We start from the raw sequence: 23,679 nt of genomic DNA on the forward strand, positions 1-23,679 counted from the left end.
GAACCACTTGATAACCTCACTTCTGTCTAGACTTTTCTATCTCTGAATTCAGAGTAGTGCCAGATAATATAGTAGGGAAATTTTTCAGATGTTCAAGACCTAGTAATTCCCACTGTCCCATAACATCTTTCTTGCATATGGAAATCACATCAATCAACATGGAACAAATGTCTCAAATGGACTTCTGTAAATGGTGATTCCTCTACAGAGCACTGTAATAGATTGCTTAATTTGCAGTGTACCTTTCAAAAGATGAGGAGTTTTCTTTACCTTCTGAAAGGATAATAGCAAACAGCCTTATCTTCAGTACTTTTACAGCCAATACAGATATAAAAGTGGTTCTCATTACATAGCAGTTCCCTGTTACAAAATAGTTCTGAAATAGAAATTGCTAAGTAAATTACAATATCTTTAGAAAAAGCAGCACAATTAGGTATCTTAAATAATAGAATTTGCTAAACAGGAATGTAATGTAATGACTTATTTATGCAGAGCTATGTTTTGTATGCTCTCAAGCAAATAGAGAGTCCTTAGAACAATGAACCCTCCCACAAAATTCTTCAGACTGCTACCGAGTTGACTGAACCCATGCAAATATGATTTTCCACATATGGAAGAAATATATAACAGCAAGGCTGAAGTTCTGCAAATGATTATCCCTGAGATTTTTAGATTGGATCCACAAAAATGCGGAAACACAACAGAAGAAAGTAGAGGGATAGCAGCAGTGTCCACAAAGACTGAAAGTCACAGTGGAATGCACATACTTGTTAAAAAAAAACAAAAAAACAAACATGCCATGTAACACTGAATGAGCAGTTCTAGAAGCAGAAGGGTGATAAAACCTACTTTGTTCTAACCGCCCCTAATGTGACTGATTCTGGTGTACAGGAAAGTCAGAGTTACATCCCCACTTAAATTCTCTGACGTCTGTTAGAGCACAAATAAAGCTTATCCCTCAAAAGGGTCCCTTTCCTCTAGCCAGCTTCTAGTGCTCACTACTGGCAAGCACACAGAAAAATAGTATAAAACTCACCTCCTAGACAAAGTAGCAGGAGAAAACAAGAAGGAACAGAAATCCAATACCTGTCCAAGTCTAAGCACTGCTACTTTTAGGAAAATGCAAAATATTTCAAATTTCATAATGATACAAATGAATTTGGAAACTGTTTAACTGCTACTACTGTTCTTGCATTTCGTTTTCTGTATCAGTATGACATTTCTTTTACAAATTGCCTTTCAAGCCACTTTCTTGCCTATATATTAGGGTTCAGCACTTGCATTTCAGTTACAGTCACTGCTGTCACAAAGAACTACCACACCAATACGTGTGACATACATAGTATACATTACATAATATGCCCATTATACATTTACAATGTTTGTTCTTTTAGAAGAGAGTTGTTTTAAGAAGCAGGCAATAGACTTATCTTTCAAAGAGAGCAATGACTGGGCACACACACTGCCTCCCAGCACTATAAATTTACTTCTGTACAGGCTAACCAAACCGACTTCTCATGAGGGTTAGAGAGCCTCCTACTTTCTCCCAGGCTTTGCTGCTACTTTTGCCAAGTGTGCAATGAGTCTCCAAGATGGTGCAAACAACATTAGCATAGCACTGGGCATCTTTTGCTCAGGTAGAACAGCAGGGACATAGAGGAACACATATATACACACACGTACACAAAATGACACTACAGGAAAAGAGTACAAAAAAAGCAATTCTTCTCCAAGTGATGCTGAGCTAAATGCTCAGCAGTGATGTTTACTGTCACCTGGCAGGTAAGGCTGTTATCCACTCCTTTAGCAAATGTCTCCTCCATTCAGTTAGGAGTTGTAGAATTTTTGTAAATTGTTATTCTCCTACTTGAAATCACCAGCACCTCACTACAGAGATCTCTGCATATTCTCTTCTTTTCCAAAGATCTGACATTTCAAAAAGGAAGATAATAGTCATTGTCACTGAGGTGGTTTATATGTGGTACTTACAATTAATTTAACACCAATGCCACATTGCTTGCAACTATTCTGAACTGCAAGAAACCACACTCCCAGTTAGTGATCCCACTAAGTACTGGAAAATACCAGCCAACTTCAAATAAACAACTTGGAGAACTGCATTCATTGAAAAACAAACAAACAAACACAAACAAAAAAAACATTTAATCATAATACCACAGAAAACTAAGTTTAGTAACTACAAGCAACATAATGGAGCTGATCATCTGGTATCGGCAATCAATATCATACTGAATTTCACCTGAATTTATTGTTACATTGGCAAAAAAATTACCAATAGAACCTCATAAAACATTCTCCTAACATGAAAGAGACTACACGGTGTTGTCCTTGGCAAGAGATAAGACTGCCTTGCATATTTCCTACAAAACTGCACATTTGCACATTTTATCTAAAGAGTTATTGAAGACTGAAATAATTGTAAAGGATGCCTATATATAAACTAGATGGATAAATACCTCCCTATATACTCACATACACACATTTCAATAGCTAAGTAGACATTTCTTCAAACATCAGCATTCATCTCTGGAAAAACAAAGAATCATCATTCTTCTTATGGATGACTTACTACTTGAGATACCACAGCAGCCTGCTATGCTACTTTTAAGACACTCATTTTCATTTACGCCATATCAGAAAATTCAGGAAGACAAAATACACAAACGAAATTTTAAGTAAGCCAATTATGCTTACTAAGTTAATGCTATAACAATTTTTGCCAGCAATGTAAGAATTACCGGAATTTTTGCCTGAAAATCACATGCAGAAGCCTAGTAGGCATCCCAACTCAGCTCCTGGTGGCTCTATCTGGTGGAAGATGAACTCCATCCTCTCCAGCTCACAGCTGGAAGGAATTATTTTATAAAATCATTTCAGGGAGAATCCCAGGTCAATGCACAATACCTAAGGACAGAAGTGCCAAAGGATATAAAGCTCTAGGCAATTAGATTTTTATTAGTTCCATTGGAACTGGAATAATCATGCTTTAAAGTGCACTGATCCACAGTTTCAGAATAGAAGGCAAAATTCAGAATTCCAGATCACTATTTTTTAAATCTCTACTTAAAAAATTTTCACATGTGACAGCAAGTAGCCCACCTCTCTTCCCACTGCCTCCTGTACCCATTTGTATATTATATTTCAGTGGTCAACTAGCAGAATGTAAACTTGTGAGGTTGTCAGTATTCTGGTTTCTAATTTGCAGACTGAAGATAGGGAGGACAAAGCTGTTAAATATTGCTAGACATCTCAGCATATGCATCCATAAAGCCAGGTGCTGAATTTTTCTCTTTTGTTTTCCAAACCATATAGGGGACATGGGTCACAATGAAAGAGGCAAAGGGAAATTTCACTTCTAATTAAACAGACAGTTTTAGCTGGTCAATTGGTGAAATATTAACCCATTCCTGAGAACACTTGCAGCAGCTGAACTCACCCAGAAGAAAAAGAGCATCTTCACAAATCACCTATGGTGTTATTTCTAGAGCAGCGCACATTTTCCTCTAGGTCCTATGGATCACAACCAGCAGCAGCTTACTCATCTGGATCATCACACTTCCTGACTAGTTGTTATATGGTTTCTGAATTACAGATTGAGGCTCAATCTAATGGTAAAGTTCAACAGATGCCTTCTGTGAAAGTAAAATTACCTGGCTTGATTTTGTGTGCACACCTGTGTACATACTCAGACATGTGGTCAAGTTACTGAGGTGGCTGTTCAGCCATATTTCAACATGATAAAAGCATGCCTGCAACTGATTATGACTTTCCTGATAAAGCACAATACTGAAACTATACACACCAAAGAACGATAGTATAATTCCTATGATTGTTTCAAGTGAATTGGTAATTCATAGACTGCACAGAAAGATAAACCAGCCCTAGCGGTTCTAACCAACTGAAGGGAGATTTAAGAAGGAAGTCTTATGAAGCAGAAAGAAGGAAAAAAAAACTGCAGACAATCACCCATTAAGTAAGCTCCAATGTTTGCATGTAAATTTCAGGTCCAGGGTTTTCAGACTGGCAAATTAGAAACGGCAGGCAAGGCATGCTGTGCAATTCAGCACCTGATCCTGCAGTGCCTTGGAGTAACCTGAGTTTTATCTACCATTGTAAAGCAGAGCTGCAATCCCACAAGGCGAGCACAAAAGCTAGCTCCAGGGTATAGAGCCAGACAAAAGCAGAGTTTATCATACAGCCAGCACCATCACTCACACAAACACAGCATGCTGGACCCCTGCTTATTGATTAGAGATCTCCCACTGTCTCATACAAATATATAAGTAATTTTCTTCTACACAGCTCCGCAGGTGGATCTACTGGTAGATTTACTCAGAAAAAGAAGCCTTAAGAGCAAATATTTTGGTTCTAATAGTTGGACTGCCTAGAACAGTTTGCAAACAACTCAGCTGTATTAAGGAAAGACTAGTGTGGCTGAAACCCACTCACACCTGCTGCTAGGAGCAGGTTGAGTCTTTGCACACTTCTTTTTTTATCTGAAGGTATTTGCCTTATGTTCTTACTTACACAATATGTTCTAACTTCTCAGAGTCTAACATACAAAAATCTGTGTCTCTATCAAAGGGAAGGAGGAGGAGAGCATGAGAACTCCTATAAAGAATTTCCTGAATAAACAGTAAAGAATTGTTATTTATCCTACGCAAATTCTCCCAGACAATGCTTCAGTGGCTGAGGTCACTGAGCCCGCTGAAGGGACAGATGCAGGACAGATGGCAGCAATGCCCAACATGATGTGCAGTGTCACTGTGAACTGCTCCTAGTTACTCCCAAGGTACCCAAATCCCTCCGAGTGGAGCCGAACGCCAGTCTACCTACCAAACTGCCTGTTTGCAGCAGAATCATATAAACATCCCCAATGCCCATCTGAAGTAAAAATGTCATTCATGGTTATCCCTTACCCACAAGTACTATTATTGTCCTTTACAACAAGAAATTAGTTAGATTTGTAAAAAACAAACCATGTCCTGCCACGTTGGCTGTCATTTCGACTCTTATCTTCCAGCCACTTGCAGATAGCTTGATTATTTGTTCCAGCATTTTTTATTCAACTGACAGGCCTACAATTCTCTAATGTCTTTTTATCCCTTTATAAAGCAAAACATTAAGTATCTTTTTCTTTCAAGACCACATTTTCTGCCATCTTGAAAAAGATAATCCGTCCTTTGAAGACAACAGTGACAACTCATAGACTGTTTAAGATCATCTCACCTACTCTATATTTTTTTTGTTGCTGTTTCTTACTGGATGTTTTTCTGCAATCTTAAATTCATATTCAGTAGCCAATCTACTTTCCTGATTTTGTTCTTAGGTTTAACATATGAATGATGAGGAGCTAGGTCTCACTAAACTGCTATTTAATACACTGGGATTCTTTCCAGCTAATTCCTTCCTTTCTTTATACTTGCAGTCACAAGACCTCACCCACAAATTACCTGAGAGCAAAGTCCACTGCTTTTAGTTTGTTCTTTCTCGTCTAAAAATCACGCATTTAAGATCATTTCACAGTCACCATCAACAAAAGCTGCTCTTCATCTTCTCATCTGACTCTTTCCAATCTGCTGGAAGCAGATTTCTGTCCTTCTATTCATTATTTTCTCCTCTCTCACACTAGAAATCTATCACTGACAGACTCTTGTTTCCCAGATGATGTTCATCTCCTACCTATTATGACAATTCAATATTTTCCTCCACATAGACATTCTCACCCAAAGCCTATGCTATGGACAACTCATTTGTTTTCTTAAAGAAAGTCTGTTTACTCGATCTTGCTGGTTTGATAGAGTAAAACATTTAGGTTTTAGAAAAACACAGTTGAGAGGTAAGGGAATTTCTCAGTTACTGACAACATAACTATCTGCCAATACAGATAATCTTAAAAATAGACAAGATCGTCTAATAAGGTAGGTCTATTTTTTCCAATGAAAGTGCTACCTTCATCCTTTAAATAGATACACATATGTACAAAACTATCCCCACATGAAATGCATTTCTTCATTGACAGACTTTACAGTAATTTTAAATTTAGTTTATTCTAGAACTCAAAGCAAGCTTACAATATAGAAAGCAACTCCTAAACAAGCTGGTTTTTTTTAAACACCAGTCACACAAGTTATCCTGAGAGATCTTTAAAAGCATTTAAATCAACCTTGACTCTGTGTACTAAGATTTCCAGTTCTGTCTCTTTATACCCCATACCTTTTTTTCTATTAAAGATATTCATGACAGTTGATTAACTGCCTCATCTTCTTTGTCTGTCCCACGACCCTACCTGAATACCCTTCATTTCTCCCCTCCTCCACCTCCAGTTTTTGAGCTACTGTCCATGTTACTCTTATTTATATTTATCCCCAGGATTCGTCATCAATTGTGTGTGGTTTAAAAGATGCCTCTTGTTAGGCTAGAAAATCATTGCTTTTCTTTCTGAAAAATCAATTACACTCTCACTGTCTATATGAATAACTTACTTTAAAAAAAAAAAGTCAAAGAAACTGCGTTTTACATCAATGCATGAGAAGAAAGTATCTAATCAGGCTCACTGTAAGTTACAAGTTGAAATGAGAGAATTACCCATAAGGCACATTATTTTTTTACACCTGTGAAGTTATGATAATACATTTGTATATACTCAGAAGTCTCCAGTTGAAATGCAAAAGGTAGCTATAGGGTACCATAATAACAAAAACTAACAAGCTCATATATGCAAGAGAACATATTAAAATTGCAAAGTAAGATTTAAATCATTTATGAAATGAAAGGTACAGCAAACTAAAAATATAGTCTTCTCAGTTTTTCTCATCAATCATTTGGTCCTTTAGTTCTTTCATATAAAAATTAACCTCTGCTTGTTAATCAAATCTAGCTTCAACTAGAAGTAGCGTTATCTATAGAGGTTAATGTACAGCTGAATACAAATTCTTGTAGCCTAACAGGCATTTTAATTTGTTGGCATCATTCTGTGTTTTGGAGGCAGACAAAATCCATTTCTTCCTTGTACCTCAACTTATGCAGAACATAAATAAACAGCTGAAGAGATAGACTTTGCTTTCCACTTATACAATTTTATTTGTTGACATGAGAGAAGTGTTATCCCTAAAAACTAAAACAAAACAACAGAGGATACAATTAGAAAACTACACTGGATACACTCAACTGAGTGGCTTCTGTTAGGCTACATCCTAGTTTACCTCCAGCCACATTTATTTTCTGCTGCCCCATAACTGTGTGACAAAAGACAACAGCTTAGCGTGGACAACACAAAACCAGTCAGTTACTACGATAGCTAACAGTCACCCCGACAATCACAATGTTATTTTTCTTACACACCTGATTTCAGATGAAAAATGCATTATTAATCAGGATGCACAAAGAAGAGGTGTTGCAAGGGCTGTAGGGATGAACTTCTTCAAGTGGGGATCCTGAAATGGTGGAAACTGAACAAACAGTGAAAACTGAAGTCTCTGCCATTCACTGGTAAGCTTGCTATATACCCACCGTTCCCATTTCTTGCACCCCCTACTTCAGATCATTGTACTGATCACAGGATAATACTGACCTCATTCTCAGAAAATCCTCTGCACAAATACTAGACGAAAAGCTGTTAAGATTTTACCTTATGAGTCATGCACTTAAAACAGCTTTCCTTCTATATTTGCATTACCATGCATCTTTTTTCCAAATTATTTTCTCAAGTCGAAGGGATTGTCCTAACCCTTAATTGCAGTGTCTTATCTGAAGAGGCAGCAGATGGAGCAGCTTTCATGTGCCCCAGTCAAAATTACTCTACCGCACTCCCGAAGTAGAATACAAAGCAGATGTACCTCCTATATCACTCAGAGTCCATTTTAATAACCTTGTAAAGTTGTTGGGCTTTTTTTTTTTTTTTTTTTTCCCCTTTCTCACCCACCATTCTCCAAAAGATACAGCTTCTCTTGACTTTATGCCTCCTATGGGTCCCTTTTAGCTCTTTGTAATTTGCTTTAAAAACACACTGCCAGATTAGCTCCATGTTCACCTGATTCTATTACCTCACAGCAGTGGTGCATTTAGCTTTGGAACCAATTCTGGAGCTATATATTTAATTAGATCTATTTTTAGTCTTAACTACAAAAGGTAATGCAGTTTATTCCACTTGATCTTCTTTTATCCATAACACTCTATACACCAAAAAGAGTTTACTGTCAAAAGCATCTTTAACACAAATTAAAATACAGGGCACTAAGAAAAAAATAAAGTACACCTGAAGTTTTAAAAATTGAGCTTAATATTAACATGCAGTACATGCTATAAATCCACTGGAGGAAAAAATTCTCTTTTTAAAAACAACAAATTAAATGGATCAAAGCCAAAGCAAAGAACACGGCAGCACTATCCAATACAAAGTAAAACTACTGAAGCCAAACAATTGGCAAAAGAATGCTGTAAAAGTTGGGAAAGTTCACCCAAGCTTCGGCAGGTCTGTCAAAGCTAGGATGTGTTGGTACAATTCCTATAACTTACACCAAGACAACTGTAAGGCAACTTAACTTTTTTTGCTTTGCTGACTCCTTAAGCACATATCTGGTAGAGAAGGCAGTGTTAATGCTCCTTCACTTATACAGCGTAACATACAGTCATAGGACAATTCCTCTCACCTCACCTGCCCCACAAATACACCTTTTTTCCACTGTCCTGCTGAACAGCACTTCTTGAAAGCGCAGAAAAAGGGTAGACAGACTAATGATTTATCACTACAGGAGAGTTAATGCAGTTGATCCAAGATTTGTTAATTAGCTGCTTTAAGACTGAAATCATGTCGTAATCCTTTTCTCAGCAGTTTTCCCTTGTGAGGTTCATTCATATCCACTTGTTAAAGCCATCTCTACACAGCCACTATTTTCACTAACAAAAGTTTTCTTTTTCCAAGACAAATCCACGTCCTGGATGCTGCTTCCTACAAACTTTTCATCTAAGACAACCACAGAACTTTAGCACACAAACTTGCTTCTGTGCAAGGTGGTTGGCATTTTTTTTTGTCCTCTGCATGTGCACCGCTATAACCAACTCTCTTTAGCATGTGACAAAAGTGAGAGGAAAAAAAAAAAAGAAAAGATGCCACAACAACCACTGACCTGGAAGTCCACTCACGTACAATCCTTAATTCCCACTCCTGTCCATTGAGACAACAGCAACCAAAACTGAGCCAAGAGTAATCACCTTCTATCAAAGATACTTTGGTCCTTCCTTTGTGTGAAGGCATTTGCAAATGCACTATGGAGAGAACTCTGATTGCAAGTGTTCTGCACCATTTGCTCCATCAGCTACGTAAAATTTCCCTATTGGTTCTCTCCACAATTTCATTTTCAGTTCTTTCATGCTATTCTACTACATTCTGATGTCATTCAAATGTACCAGGAGCTCACCCACCTACACTCTTCACAATGTTTCCCCCACAACACCTTTGAAATAAGGATATATATATATATATATATATATATATATATATATATATATAGGTGTTCAATCATTATTATTTTTAAATCACTTTTTTTCCTTATTTCTTTCCGACTGGTGATTCATCAGTCCTGGAGTCTTTCTGCATTAAATATTTAAAACACACCTTCTCTTAGCATTTGGAAGGTTTCTGAACATTCCCAGTGCATTGTACACATCATCACATAGAGGAAACTGAAACCTCTTCAATGCACTGCTTCACTAACACTTTCAAAAAGAGATATTTCAATGCTAACTTTTCCCAGTATCTTAGACACTAAATCCCTTCTGCTCCACAATCCTCCAAATCCTTTTCATTTTTTTCATTAGAAAGGAACAAAAAAGAAACTTAAACCCTTGCACAAGCTATGAACATGTGCATAGAAAACAGGAGGGAAGGGAAATAATTAACAAGTGAGAATTGCTATGAAGGTCCATCTAACTAAACGGCTTATGGGGAAACCTGCAAGATTTAAGACTGAGCCACATAGATTAAAGGCAAAATGTTAATGCCTATAGAAGCAGAAGACAAAAAGGCCTATGTAAGTTGTCATTATTAAAATGCCTCAGGGAAACTTTCTTATGTTAATTCAAACTGAAAAGGTTAAAACCTTAAATGGTATTACGTTCACCTCGTATGCAGTGCTTCCATACAGTGAAAGAACAACATACAACTTACTCTTGCAGAAACACCAGCTGTTGCTACGTGACCCACTAACTCCACAGATTTAAGGGAAAAGCCTAAAGAGAAACATGCCACAAAGTACTTAAGCTTCATTCAATGCTCAACTTTCTAATAGTGTAGAGCATGTGAACACAGCATTTCCTATGAAACCCAGCAACAGCAAAAGCACAAAGCATCAGTTAAACACTACATGGACTACAGGAATCAGAAATACTTTCAACAGACTGAGCTTCCAAAACACCAATTAACCTTCCAGAACATCAATTTCAACACGGTGGAAATACAAGCTGAGTCAGCAGACTGTTTTAACCTCCTGTGCAAGTTCTTAGAAAAACCTCGTTTCTCCCTATACCCATAAATTGCTAAGAACTTCTGTTAGTGTTCTGCTCCTACAGCATTTCTGAGCATAAAGTTGTGCTACTGAGTAATTGAAATATAGACAGATTTTTATCTTTACTGTAAGTCTCCATGAGGTACACAACGAAAGCATGTAAATACTTCTAAATTAACAGATTCATACTACACAAAACTGAAAATTGGCACAGAAATTAGTAATTACTTGAACTGCTGTAACTGGTAAGCCACACACTGAAGACCAGCAGCATTTTACCACACATTTAGTATTCACTCATTGTAGTTGCTTACATCTTCAAAGCATGCAGGAGATTGTACTAAAGTTCCGTGTAAGATTTTCTTATGCTGTTCCTTACTTCTTTCATACAAACTGTCTTGTACACCATTTTTCTTCATTAGATCTCAAAAGATCTTTTGATCTTGCAGATATCAGCTTACACGCAGCTGCTTCCTATGAAGAGCAGTAAAAGACTTTGGGCTGTGAAAGCTGTCTGCTGTTTTTAATATTTTATGTCTCCCACTACACAATCACTAAGTTTAAGCCCCACAATATGAACACTATCCTACTAGGGAGCTAAAGTCAGAAAAACCTTCCAGACTTTCTGATGAAACCCGCAGAACTTGCGCTGTTTAAGCAGATCTTTAGTAAATATTTTAATTAAAGAATCCCTTAGCCACTTGATTTTGAAGATAGATACTTCTGACGTTAAGTTCCTTCATCAGAAATCAGGTATTAAAAGCAAGATCTAATTAAAGAATCATAGAATTGCTCAGGTTGGAAAAGACCTTAAACATCATCAAGTCCACCACAATCTAACTATATCCTAACCCTAACAACCCTCCACTGGGATGGTGACTCAACCACCTCCCTGGGGAGCCTATTCCAGTGCTTAACAACGCTTTCTGTAAAAAAGTGTTTCCTGATATCCAACCTAAACTTACTCTGGTGCAACTTCAGGCCACTTCCCCTCATCCTGTCCCCTGTCACCAGTAAGAAGAGACCAACCCCACTCTTGCTGTAAGCGCCTTTCAGATATTGGAAGAGAGCAATAAGGTCTCCCTCCCCTCAGCCTCCTTTTCGCCAGACCAAACAGCCCCAGATCCTTCAGTGGCTCCTCATACTCTCCAAGCACATATTCTTCAAGCCCTTCCCCAGCTCTGTTGCCCTTCCTTGGACCTGCTCCAGTATCTCAATGTCCTTTCTGTATTTATTCCATTATGGTTGAGTACAAAATACCAGCAGTGGTAGTCTCATAATTTTCAAAAAGTAGAAAGACTGAAGTATTTTCACTAATTCAGCCTGTAGTCACAGAGTTGAGAACCTGTCATTCCAACACCCAACTTCCACAGAACTTCAAAATTAGACTACATGGGACAAACCACCAAATTTAAATTTTAAAAAAGGATAGGATTCAGAAGGCTACTCCAGCTACCCTCCTGCATATGCTTTGTAAATTAGGAATTCTTAGCCTAGAACTCTTTTCCAGCCTTTAAGACCCAATATCTATATTCTGAAATATATAGGGGGAGAAAGATGTAACAACAATGATTTTTTTTTTTTTCTGAAAAAAAAAAAAAAAAGTAGAAAAAAGCTTTCTAAAATGCTGGAGGGGACAGCAAGGGAATACATGGCTTTCTACAAAGTCTCAATGATTAGCTGTAATCAGAATCAATGCAATGACAGCAGAAAGGTTTCAGAAGACAATTTTTTCCATCACATTTATAAACTTTATCACCATTAATTAAAAAGTCTATATCCCTCATGGCAGCAATCAAAATTAATTCTCCTCCAAATTCTCTGAAAAGTAGATAGAAACAGTGCCATATTGTTTCCCCTAGTTGAATAAGGGAAAAAGGTACAATTTCAAAAGAAATAAGTTTGTTGAGCTCCACAACTCTTACAATCACTGAATCACCAAGGTCGGAAAAGGCCAAAATCGTGTAGCCTGATTATTCATCTACCACCAATATTTCCCTATGTCTCTTAAGAACCACATCTCCACATTCCTTGAACACCTCCAGGGACGGTGACTCCACCACCTCCCTGGGCAGCCTGTACCAATGAATCACTACTCTTTTTGACAATAAATGATTCCTACTATTCAACCTGAACCTCCCCTGGTTATCGCTAGTTATGAGGGAGAAGAGATTGACCCCCACCTCACTGCAACTTCCTTTCAGGTAGCTGCAAAGAGCAATAAGGTCTCCCTTGAGCCTCCTCTTCTCCAGACTGTACAATCCCAGCTCTCTCACAGACTCCCCATAAGACTCATGCTCCAAACCCCCTGCCAGCTTTGTTGACTTCTTTGGGCATGCTCCAAGGCCTTGATGTCTTTCTTATAACGAGGGGCCCAAAACTAAACAAAGTACTCAAGGCGCTCTTCTTCCACTACCTCCTGGAAAGCAAAAACGTAGTAGGAAGGCATGTAGTGACAGCACAAGGAGAAACAGTTTTAAACTAGATGAGAGTAGATTTAGATATCAGGAAGAAATCCTTCACTATGAGGTGGTAAGACATTGGAAAAGGCTGCCCAGTGAGATTGTGAATGCACCCTCCCTGGAAGCATTCAAGGCCAGGTTGGATGGAGCTTCGAGCAACCTGGTCTAGAGGTGCGCCTGCCTATAGAATGGGGGTTGGAACTAGATGAGTTTAAAGGTCCCTTCCAACGCAAACCATTCTACGATTCTGTGACTCTTTAGAAACCTGCTTCTCCTTTGGCAAGTTACAGGTGCTAAGATCTTGAACAATTCACAGATGTATCAATCCTTGGATGATTACAAAAGGTACCCAGGACAAAACAAATCATCTCTGAGATTGCTTTTAACTGAAAATGTTATGGCCACTATTTTAAGCAGAATTCAATCTTGTACCAGTTCAAGCTTCTCTGGGCTAGGATCCAACTCACTTCAGGATTCCAGTCAAGCATAAGGGAATGATATAGGAACAGACACAATTCTGAGAATGTATAGAAGTAAAATGATATACACGTACACATCTAAAATTTTGTTAATGACATTTCCATCTAGAAACAAAAAAAAACCCCTTAATTTAGCCAAGGAATTTTTTTTAGTGTCACATTCTTAGGTGTGACCTTTGAGGAAGCTCTAACCCATGAGCATTATGGAACTTAATTATGAGATAAAAGAAATTAGATGGCATTCATATAGGTAAAAAGCTGTCACAAGAAGAAGGAAGAAGGAATCTATTCTCCACATCTCTGGAGAATACCATAATTAGTAACATTAGTAACAAGCTCAGATTAGAGCAAAAAAAGCTTAAGTTAGGCATATGGGAATTTTTCTCAGAGTAGATGAAACAAGCATATCTCTCAGACTTGGCTGCTTCTGCCTGGACTTCATTTTCTGAGGTGACCTCCAACCCTCCCTTTTCTATCTAGGTGGAAGTCAGTTACTTGTATGTTTGAACTTTACATGTGGTAAATGAATAAACACACTGTGAAGTTCTTAAAAGGATCCTTTAAATTAATTCATTATGCCTTCAGATTTTCCACTGAAACAGGACACAGGTTTTGGCTTCATTTCTACTGTTTATAGCTACATGAAATTAGAGTCTGACAAGATCCACGTTCATGGTACCTTGCAATTGGGGCAAAGCTATAGCTACAAAATTGTACTGGTGCTGCAGAGGCAGCAGGAAGGCCTGTGCAGTCCCTTGCAGCCAGCAGGTGATCAGAGCTAAAACACAGATCACCTCCAGAGAGTCTGAGACTTGGATGAAAAAAGTCAAGCAACTCTTTTATATAGAAAGATTACGACTGAATTACTAATGTTTTACAGAATAAATTAGCAGAAATTCCAACAGGTTCAAGTCTCCCAAAAAAATGAGCCCAGGCACCTGTAACTGTTTCTAGTATGCTGCCTCTCCACGTAATTCCTAAGGTCATGGTAGAAACATATTTTTACTAAATGCATTTACAAAAAAACCCCCACAAAGTAAATATCACACTACCCCCTCACTACCTTCAGAGTAAAACAAATACTGCTTATTTGAACAGGCTGCCCAGAGAAGCTGTAGATGCCCCATCCCTGAAGGCACTCAATGCCAAGCTGAATGGGGTCCTGGGCAGCCTGATCCAGTGGGGGCAAGCAGCCCACAGCAGGGGGTGGGACTAGATGATCTTCTCCAAACCAAGCCATTCTATGATGCTATGATTACTTTCGCAGCAATCACAAATTTTGTTGTCAATAAAACTACAATAAATTACCAGCTACAGACAGCAGCAGAAGCATATACTTGTCACTAGCAAGAAAACACAAAGTTAAATACTTTACAAAGAGCAACTCCTCTTGCTCTCATGAAAGTTGGGATGCTCTAATTAACCTCTTGCCTCAGCCATCAAGGTGGGTTTGAAACTTACTAGCTAAAGGCAATGTGAAAATAAATTGATACAAGAACAAAAAAAAAAAGACAAAGTAAAAGAAAGGAGCTGGCCCTCACCTTTTCAGATTTACTCAAAAAAAAAAAAAAAAAAAAAAGTTTTTACAACTATGAATAAGCTACTCTGGCAAAGTGAAGAGGCCCAGTAGTTAATTGCTCCATCAAGTCCACACAATCAGTGATAATTTTAATTATATTACTGGCTTCAAGGATCATACAAGGAGTTTCAAAAAGAACAGCTTCAACACATTTCATCTTACCGCATAAGACCCATTTTCTAAACCTTTACCTTCATCTATTCCAAACATATTGCAAGAAAAATGGCATTTCATATTGCAGATTTAAAGACCTTGGACAACTGTCACAGAATATTTGTGAAACAAACCTCTACAACAGCCTACAATTTTCCCCTTATTGAAAACTCTCTTGTACACCTGAAATTTATACCCTTCCAACCATTCACAACTCTTGAAAGAAATAAAATTGCAAACATGGAAATCCAACACAGGTAAGGGAGTGGAGGGTGGATAAAAGTGCCTGTTAGCTTTGACTGAGAATTCCACAATTTGGGTTGATACATGGTATAGGTGACTCTTGTCAGCTGCTTCTTTTAGTTAACTCTTCACAGGAACTACTTTTCAAATAAGAACAGATGAAGTGTAAGAAACACAGAGGAAGACATTACTATTGTGTTCTTTCTGCTACATTCATTTCTTGGTGAAGATATAACATGCGCTTGCATATGCTACTGCATAAAAACTTCACAGAAGAGCTTCACATTTTTGTTCTTTTCTTGGGTCCCTAGTGATCTAGGACAGCTAGCTACATGAGAATACAATTTCAGCAATGCAAACAAGTAAAGATCAGAATTTTCAGCTTCGCTTTTCTAGTATGTACATCCCTTTGATAAGTCCATCTTACATTAAAGTAGTTGTATAGATATCCCTTAATACTAAAAGTTCTAGGGCAAATAAAAAAATCATAACAGACCTGTAACGTGATAGAAAGTGCAGCAAGATCCCCTTGCCTCCACTGCCAATCCTCAAATGAGGGCTGGGAAGGGATGGATCCTGGCTCCACCCCTTCTGGTCACTCAGATATACTGCATGCACCTGAGCTCCCCTGGGTTAGCCCTGCCTCTCTGCCAGGTGCTCAACCACTGTTTCAAGGCATCATTCAGCATTTGTGCAAAATCTCACAAGACTTGACTTGAAGCCTCTTAAAAAGAGATGCAGAAGACAGAAAGTAACTTCACTGTGAGAGGAAAGCAGCTCCATCCACACCAGCCTTCCAAGAGACGTGGTAATTCACCATTTTGAGGTATTTATTCACTTCATCAATTCACCCAAACATTAGACAACATCCAGACTTTTCCTTAAGTTTGTACCAGACCAACACACACACACTACAAACTTAACAAATGTGATGTTATTTAACAGACAGATGTTCTCTCTCTGAAATTGACTCATGAGCTCTGGCGCTGGATGTCTTTCAAACTCAGAGCAACAACAGGCTGGAAATGAAATCAGCTGTGTGGTGTAAACTGGTCCCACACCTCCAGCACAGTCCAGTTTTCAGGGCTGGGACCTAACCAACCCCATTCTTCTGTCCCTAATACCAGAGGCAGCCCAACATGCAGCAGATGCACTCTTTCCCTCTTGCCTGGTATAATGCTATCGCTTTTTTTCTGAAAAACAAACTAGGATAAGAGTTATTTTACACCAAAGCTTAAACCATTTCAGTACTATCCATGGCTTGTATCTGACTTCCACTATTTCCTTACAGCTTTGAACAGACAGCTCCCTGTATCCCTACCAGTTACTGGAAATGTAAGATTGCTCTAAAAGAACTGAAAATAACCCCCATTCACAACTCTAGATGTAGTCTGGCAAAATCCAGGGGTATTCTGGTTCTAATTTTTCTATTCATATGGGGAAGAAAAACTTAACTGCCCTTTTTTGATTAAATTTGTTCAGTTAAACATATTGAATTTTGGAACATGCAATATTTTTTTCATTTTCTTTACGCTTTCGTCTTAATTTTCACTTAAAATTTGAACATGAGGTTTCAGCTTTCTCCCTCATGTTTTTAAGACTGCTTCATGCTCCCGAACCACATGCATGGAGAAATGCCTCAGAAGCAGTGCCATAAGTAGCTCTTCTTTCTCTCAGCTGTCAGGATAGCAACAAATGCCAAATACACTTGTACATAGCAAACCTTCCAGACCTGCAATTTGGTAAGATCCAATCCTGAAAGAATTTTTAGAGCACTTAAAGATTATAAATACATTAGATTATTATTATTTTTTTTTTTAAGAGCAGAGATTCAAATAAGGAAAAGACTTAGCTCTATGGGTAACCACTTGCATAGGGCACCATAAGGTTTTCTGGAAATCTGTTTAAAAATGCTCATCGTGAGAAGATTTAGTAGTGGCTAAAGTGACTAAAGAATTACATTGTTTATAAACTGACACTTTACAAGGCACTGGCAAGTTATCTTTCTTTCTACTTCTAGGAAAATTAGCACAAAAATAGAAAAGCGTGAGCTTGCTTAGCACTTATAAAGAGAAGACTTTCCATTTTAGGCAATGAAGGCATAGCTGGGCTACAGCTGCTGTGCAAAGCAGAGAAAAAACTGACAGTAATTTTAAAGAAAGATCTTTGCCAACTTCTACTGAAGAAAGAAAATTAAAATAAGGTAAAGTCAATGGAGCATTGAGATAGAAGCTTTGTGTCATTTCAGGGCCATTATTCAATACGAAAGGCCATCAGCTGACTGTTAAGTCTTCTTCAAGCTCACATACAGCTTGCATTTAGCAGGAAGCATACATAAATGTACTGGACTGGGATATGTCTGGAATATTACATCTTGGAGCTTGTGAACAAAGCTTATATTTCTGATAAGTATTTCTCCCACGCTTTATATATTAGCAAGTGATTGAGGTACGTCAGGGTGAGGAGGTATTGCCCCGTTCCTTATGTCTGTGCACTGGGATTACACCATATGGGCAGCAGAACCAGCTCCTGGCACTGCTGTCAGCAGCCACCTGCTGGTCCCCTGCCATAGCAGTGAAAACGTACAGCACCTCAGCACTAACATCTCATCTCCCTTAAATCTGAAGATGAATATCAGCTACCACAGCTGCTTTTGGGAACAGGAGACCAGGGTTGGTGGGCAGCAAGAGACAAAACAAAATTGTAATAAAAATAAAATTGTAATAAAAATAAACCCTTGACTGAAGCTGCTGCACTATGTTCAGTATTTTTAGCTTAAGAGGGTACAATCACTGCTAAAAAAATTGAGACTGCTACCGAATGCTGTCACCTCATTTTTCTAATACAAAGCCAAGAATCCTGTAGAAACACCTAAATTCTCAAACAGCCCATCATTAAATCTTGCATTCATAAAGCAGTCTTATCTCAAAAGCTAAGTCTAGCTTACAATTATCTTTTATATTTCTGTGCTGCATTTTTGTCTAAGGACACTTAGCCACAGTTTTTCTGAGCAAGCTAGTTGTGCTTAGAATGAAGGCAAGGTTCAGGTTCTTAGAATTTGCTCTAAATTAGTAAGATTTCTTGGTAATAGATGTTTAAATGTAAACAAGCTCTCATTCACCAGATTAATCCACTTCCATGTCTTTAAAAGACTGCTTAAAGCCAGACAGTCTGTTATTCTGTTTATAGACAATTTTCCCACTTTTTAGCCATTAGAGACCGAGAGGACTTAATAGCTCTGGAATTAGGACCTTAAGAGTTGCTAGAAGTTGCATCTTTAGTTAGCAACAACAGCAATCATTCAGAATTAGTCTTAGTTTAGTCTGCTTATTTCGAAGACACTACACTGCGAACAACGTAGATTTGCATCCTGTTTATTAACCAGGCAAGGGTAGCACAGCCACCAGAGCTGGAAGGCTCTTCTCCAGCATCATGACATTACGATCAAGCACTGTGTTCAACCTCTGTATCTGTTTGACCAGTCTCAGTCCTCGAAGAAGAAAAACAACAGTTAAACCACCATGTAACAGTAAGAAATTTCAGGTTAGCTGAACAACCAGCAGAAATTCTACTGCTTAACCTTGCCGGATTTTCCTTCACTGTGATCCAAAGGAATACTGATGTGAATGCCATGCTCAAGATGGCAGACTACTTTAAGGGATATGGATACACCACAAGTACACTCAGAGAAATACAATTCCCAACAACATGCTGGAAAAAACTTCGGTAAATTAATATTTTTATTCAGCTTAGCTGACAGATGTTCTAAGAAGGAGGAAGGTAAACTCTCTTGATGAGTTTCTGATCCACCTATTACTTTAAAGCCTTTATTTTATAAATAGTGATAAAGATGACATAATTCATCCACACTGTGAGAAGTAACATCAGGAGTTAACTGACATTTTCCTACCACATGTTTTTAGACAAACATAAAACTGATGTGCTGGATCAGACCCAGAGATCCATTAGTCCAGTTTCCTCTCTGACAAAGAACAGTGTTGGAAGCTTTCACAAGAGTCCTAAAAGGTCTGTTTCACATCTGTGAATAACTACCCTACCTTTAAGAGAACATGAAGGCCACCGACTTTATCCTAGCTATTGTCCACCCTTAAGTCCATTACTTTAAAGTAATGTAAATAAACTCACTATCAATAGTAAATTTTATTTTAAAAGCAAATATTTATTTATATCAGCTATAAGGACAAACTTCATTTTTCCACAGTAGGTCCGAAAGCTCTAAGTAATCCGCAGAGATAACAAACCAAGAGACAGGCATGTAATAACCCTCTGTACTGTAGACTCTTTGGAAGCAAAGCCTAAATAGAAACAAGGTTGTTTTTTTTTTTTTTTTTAATTATTATTTGGCTTTTGCTTTAGGCAAGGCTTTTTTGTTTATTAGTTTTTACCTTTTAAATGCTTCAGCAGGGTTCCTCTCACATTCCCCGGGTTGCAAGAGGCTTTGAATGGCAGGATCTCTTAGTTTGTCCTCATATCCGTGGATCAGTCCACTGCGGCAGATCTGTGCAACTAAACCTCTGATAAACCCTCCAACACACAGCGTGTCGGAGTCCTGGGCTCTGCAGAAATGGAAGGCTAGGGCTTGCCGATGTAAGCCTCTTTGTAGGTTCGCAGGTGAGCTTGGCCAGAGTAACTCAGTACAAAGGGCTGTCTTCCCACTACCGGGCCCTCCTACCAACAATACACCCCAGGCAGCTCCTCTCCCAGAGACAACACCAGTATTATTCCCAGAACTCGCTGCAAGAGATGGTTTGTTGGCAGCACTACCGCTGCAGTTAGCTTTCTCCTGGAGGCAGTGCTGAAGTTTGTGGAAAACCCACTCCCTACAGTAAAACTGCTTTCCCTGCAGCAAGCTGGTTTGAGCCATTTTACAAAGCTTCTTCTCTTGGACTTGTCATAAGCAGTAGTACACCTTCAACATCTTAGCACAGGAAGGCAGGGGTTCATCTTGCAGAGGAAGATCTTCTGCTCAGAACTTGACAACGCATATCAGTTAACCTTCCACATAACACTTAACAGCATCTTCTTGCAAAGGGTGTTACTCCATTTGAATGCTGTTACAAGTAGTGAAACACAATCACTGCTCAGCTGACATCATGAAGCAGCATCTGATACCAGTGCTCAATAATACTTCTCCTATGGCTCAAAAGTCCACACAGCTCCATGGCTACATCTGTAGTTTATGCAGTTGTGCACGTTCCCAGCATACAGGGGAGACACTACATCTGGAAAAACTGAAGGGAAGCCAGCTTTTCAGTGTATACTAAATGCCTTTCAACTCTAGGCATTAATCTCTCCGGATATAAATCCAGAAAAAGCTGTCCATAACAAAATGTTCCTGCTGGGAATTTTATACAGAAAGCAATTCTTCTTCAGAGTACTATATACATATCCCAACCATGTGGATATGCACAACTTACTGAGAAACGGTCAGTTTGGACAAGAAACTTTGCAGACTTCACGTATCTGGGCAAGTGTCTCAGAAGTGCTTTGGATTATGGTTTCTTAGGCAGTAGAGATGAAAGGGAAAAAAGTGTTTACAACTTCTCATTTCAGTATATTCACAAGCGTCTTCTTCAACAACCTGGATTCTTACTGAACCTGTTCTCAGGTATCTTAATCGAGAGACGTCAGAAGAGACAACATCTTCCCCTAGAGCTCTGAAATAAAGAAGACAGCACTTTTAACCCTGCATGCAAGTCGTAATTCAGTCAGCTGCAAAGCAGACAACAAAGAGTGAAGTCAATGGCTCTTATCTTTAGTTTTGCCCGTACTATTCACCTAAAAAGCTGCTTTAAAAGGAAAAAAAAAATGTTGTTTCAAGGTACAAAATCGGTTATATATAAAAACATAACAATAGACAGCTGTGACAGCGGCCTCAGAATCACAGCACAACGAGTCCCACACTTCCTCTCTACGAGAGCCGAACGCTCCCTTTATCTCCGCTCACTCTTTCTCCCACGGCTCCAGCGCCGAACCCTCCCTGCGCGCAGCCTTCCAGCCGCTGCCCACGGCTTTCTCGGGAACTTTATCCCACAGACGGGCTGTGCCCACGGCTCCTCGCACACCCCTTTGTTCGCCGCCCGCCCACAGCAGGACGGGGGCTGCCCCGGCTGCCGCTCCTGTCAGCCCCAGCGGCTCCCCGCCCGCGCCCTCAGCCCGGGCTGCGTCGCCCCACACAGCGCGGCTCCCCGGCCAGGCACCCGACTCGCGCCGGCGATCCCGAAGCCGAGCGAACGGCCGCGTGCCCCCCCGCTCCCCTCCCCCAGCACGGCTCCGCACAAAGCCCCCAGCCGCAGCCGCCCGCCCGCCGCTGTCACTCCGTTGCCCACCTCCGCCAGGTACCGCCCAACGGCCGCCGACCGCCCCAACGGCCGCCGGGCTGGGGGCCTCCCCGCCGCCGCTCAGCTTACCTCCACCAGCGGCCGCTCCAGCCTCCCAGCGGCTCGGCTCGGCGCGCCCCTCCTCTTCCTCCGTGCCACTCGGCTCCCGCCCCCGGGCTCCGCCGTGCCAGGCCCGCGGCCAGCCCGCTCCGCGGCGCCTCAGCCCGCTCGTGCTCTCCTCCTCGACTCCTTGACCCCTTCCGCCAGACCCCGCCTCCTCGCTTTGCCCCCGCCTCTGCCCGCCTCACGCCCCACCCCCTGCCCGCCTGCCGGCCCGACATCTGGCGGCAAGTAGTCCTGGGCGGAGGGAGACGCCGGGCGGGCGTTTCACCGCCCCTCCGCTTTGTCCCGCCGCCGCTGCTGAAGAGGGGGCGTCCAACGGCCGAAGCCCCCCGCCGGCGGGGCCCTACAGGGGGCGGCAGCGCGGCTCCCGACGCCGGGGCGCGGTCGCGGGGTTTGCCCTGATGGGGCGGAGCGCCCTGAGGGGAACTGCGGGGGGCGGGAGCATCGAAACTTGAAAAATAAAGGTTCTCGGCGAACGGTTGGATCGATGGCCGTTTGTTTTACTTACGCGCAGAGCACGGTAATCGCACTGTGTAAATCATGTATGCCATCTCTCTAGTGCACGACTTCAGCTTTCCTTACTTTTGTTAATCTAGAAAAGAGTAGGCCTAATAGCTGTTTTCCCTTTGCCTGACTGCTGCCTGTTCCTATTTCACCCAAACCAGCCCATCCCAGGCAGTGTTTTGCTACGTGCACTGAGGCAGTGCAGCTTCGTAGAACGTATGTGGTGATTGCAAGCAATTTTCCCCTTGCTCCTTACACCTCACATACTGAAAAACACGTTTTTCCAAATTTGCCGCAGGCCTGAGTGTGGGCTTAGCGGCACTGTAGCCTGGGGCAGATGGACTGATACAGACCCATGTAACACAGCTGCCTTCCTGCGCCCTCCTTCAGTTTGTATACCCCTGAAAACTGCTGTGAGGTCCCTTTGACAGGGCTGGAAACATCACTGGGCTCAGCAGCCTTTCACAGTGCAGCCTACATGCAGGGAGAAAATGGGAGTTCAGAAAGTGGGAGTTCACCCCTTATTTGGCTGCCTGAGAGCAAGGAGGGGAACGGTTTCCATTAAAATTTCACCTCTTGGGCTGGCCACGTTATTTATACTAAGATCTTTCCTATTACTTTCTGATCAGGGGCTTTATGGTTGGTAAAGAGCCTTCCCTCTGTGCGGCTTTGAACACCAGGCAGTTAAAGCATTGCTTTACACCAAGTACATCCATGCAATATGGCACACTCATTTACTGCCCTTCAAGGAGTGTCCCAGGATTCTCTGTAGGAATAAAATGAAAAAATAAAGGATAAATTCATTTGGCATACTGAAGAGCTTAGAAAAACAAGTCTGCCTACTTCTGGAAACCAGTAGAACAAGTTTGAAGAACCTTTGGAAGCACTGAATTACGAATTTGCAAAGCAATGGGGAGTGGGGGAGAAACAGAAATAAGAATAGTAGTTAGAAAAAGTGTTGGTTTTGTTGGTTTATATATACATCTATATGTATGTATTTGTTTTCTCTTCTAGACTACATACTTCAGGTAAATAGTCTTCTCTAAGCTTTTTTCTTTCCTAGCAGCACCTCCTCATGAGAGCCTTTGAACTGCTAAATCTCTCCCACTCCACCTCCCCTTTGTTTTTCTCTTAACAGCGAATGAATAGTGATAGATAACATTTAGAATGATGAAATTGTAGTTCTGGTCAGCTGAGTTGGCTGCAGACAGAACAGGTTGACAGAGTGCAAAAAAACAACAAATAATAATCTACCAAAGACCCTCTCCC

At 40.3% G+C, this 23,679-nt stretch overlaps 1 protein-coding gene across 1 annotated transcript in view; it reads right to left on the bottom strand.

The window, feature by feature from the left end:
• The window catches only part of ANKRD50 (ankyrin repeat domain 50), a 40,508-nt gene extending 18,550 nt beyond the window's left edge, over positions 1–21,958 (bottom strand). The window contains exons 1-2 of the mRNA XM_042812356.1: positions 21,874–21,958; positions 19,849–21,120 (exon numbers count right to left, since the gene is read on the bottom strand). Coding sequence (XP_042668290.1) covers positions 19,849–20,327 — 479 coding nt within the window. The 5' untranslated portion in view covers positions 20,328–21,120; positions 21,874–21,958. The remainder of the gene's footprint in view (positions 1–19,848; positions 21,121–21,873) is intronic.
• Positions 21,959–23,679: the final 1,721 nt, after the last annotated feature.

The sequence above is a fragment of the Centrocercus urophasianus genome, unplaced genomic scaffold (assembly GCF_019232065.1).
Source record: "Centrocercus urophasianus isolate 14NV4802_14NV808 unplaced genomic scaffold, USGS_Curo_1.0 seq_13, whole genome shotgun sequence".
Lineage (NCBI taxonomy): Eukaryota > Metazoa > Chordata > Aves > Galliformes > Phasianidae > Centrocercus > Centrocercus urophasianus.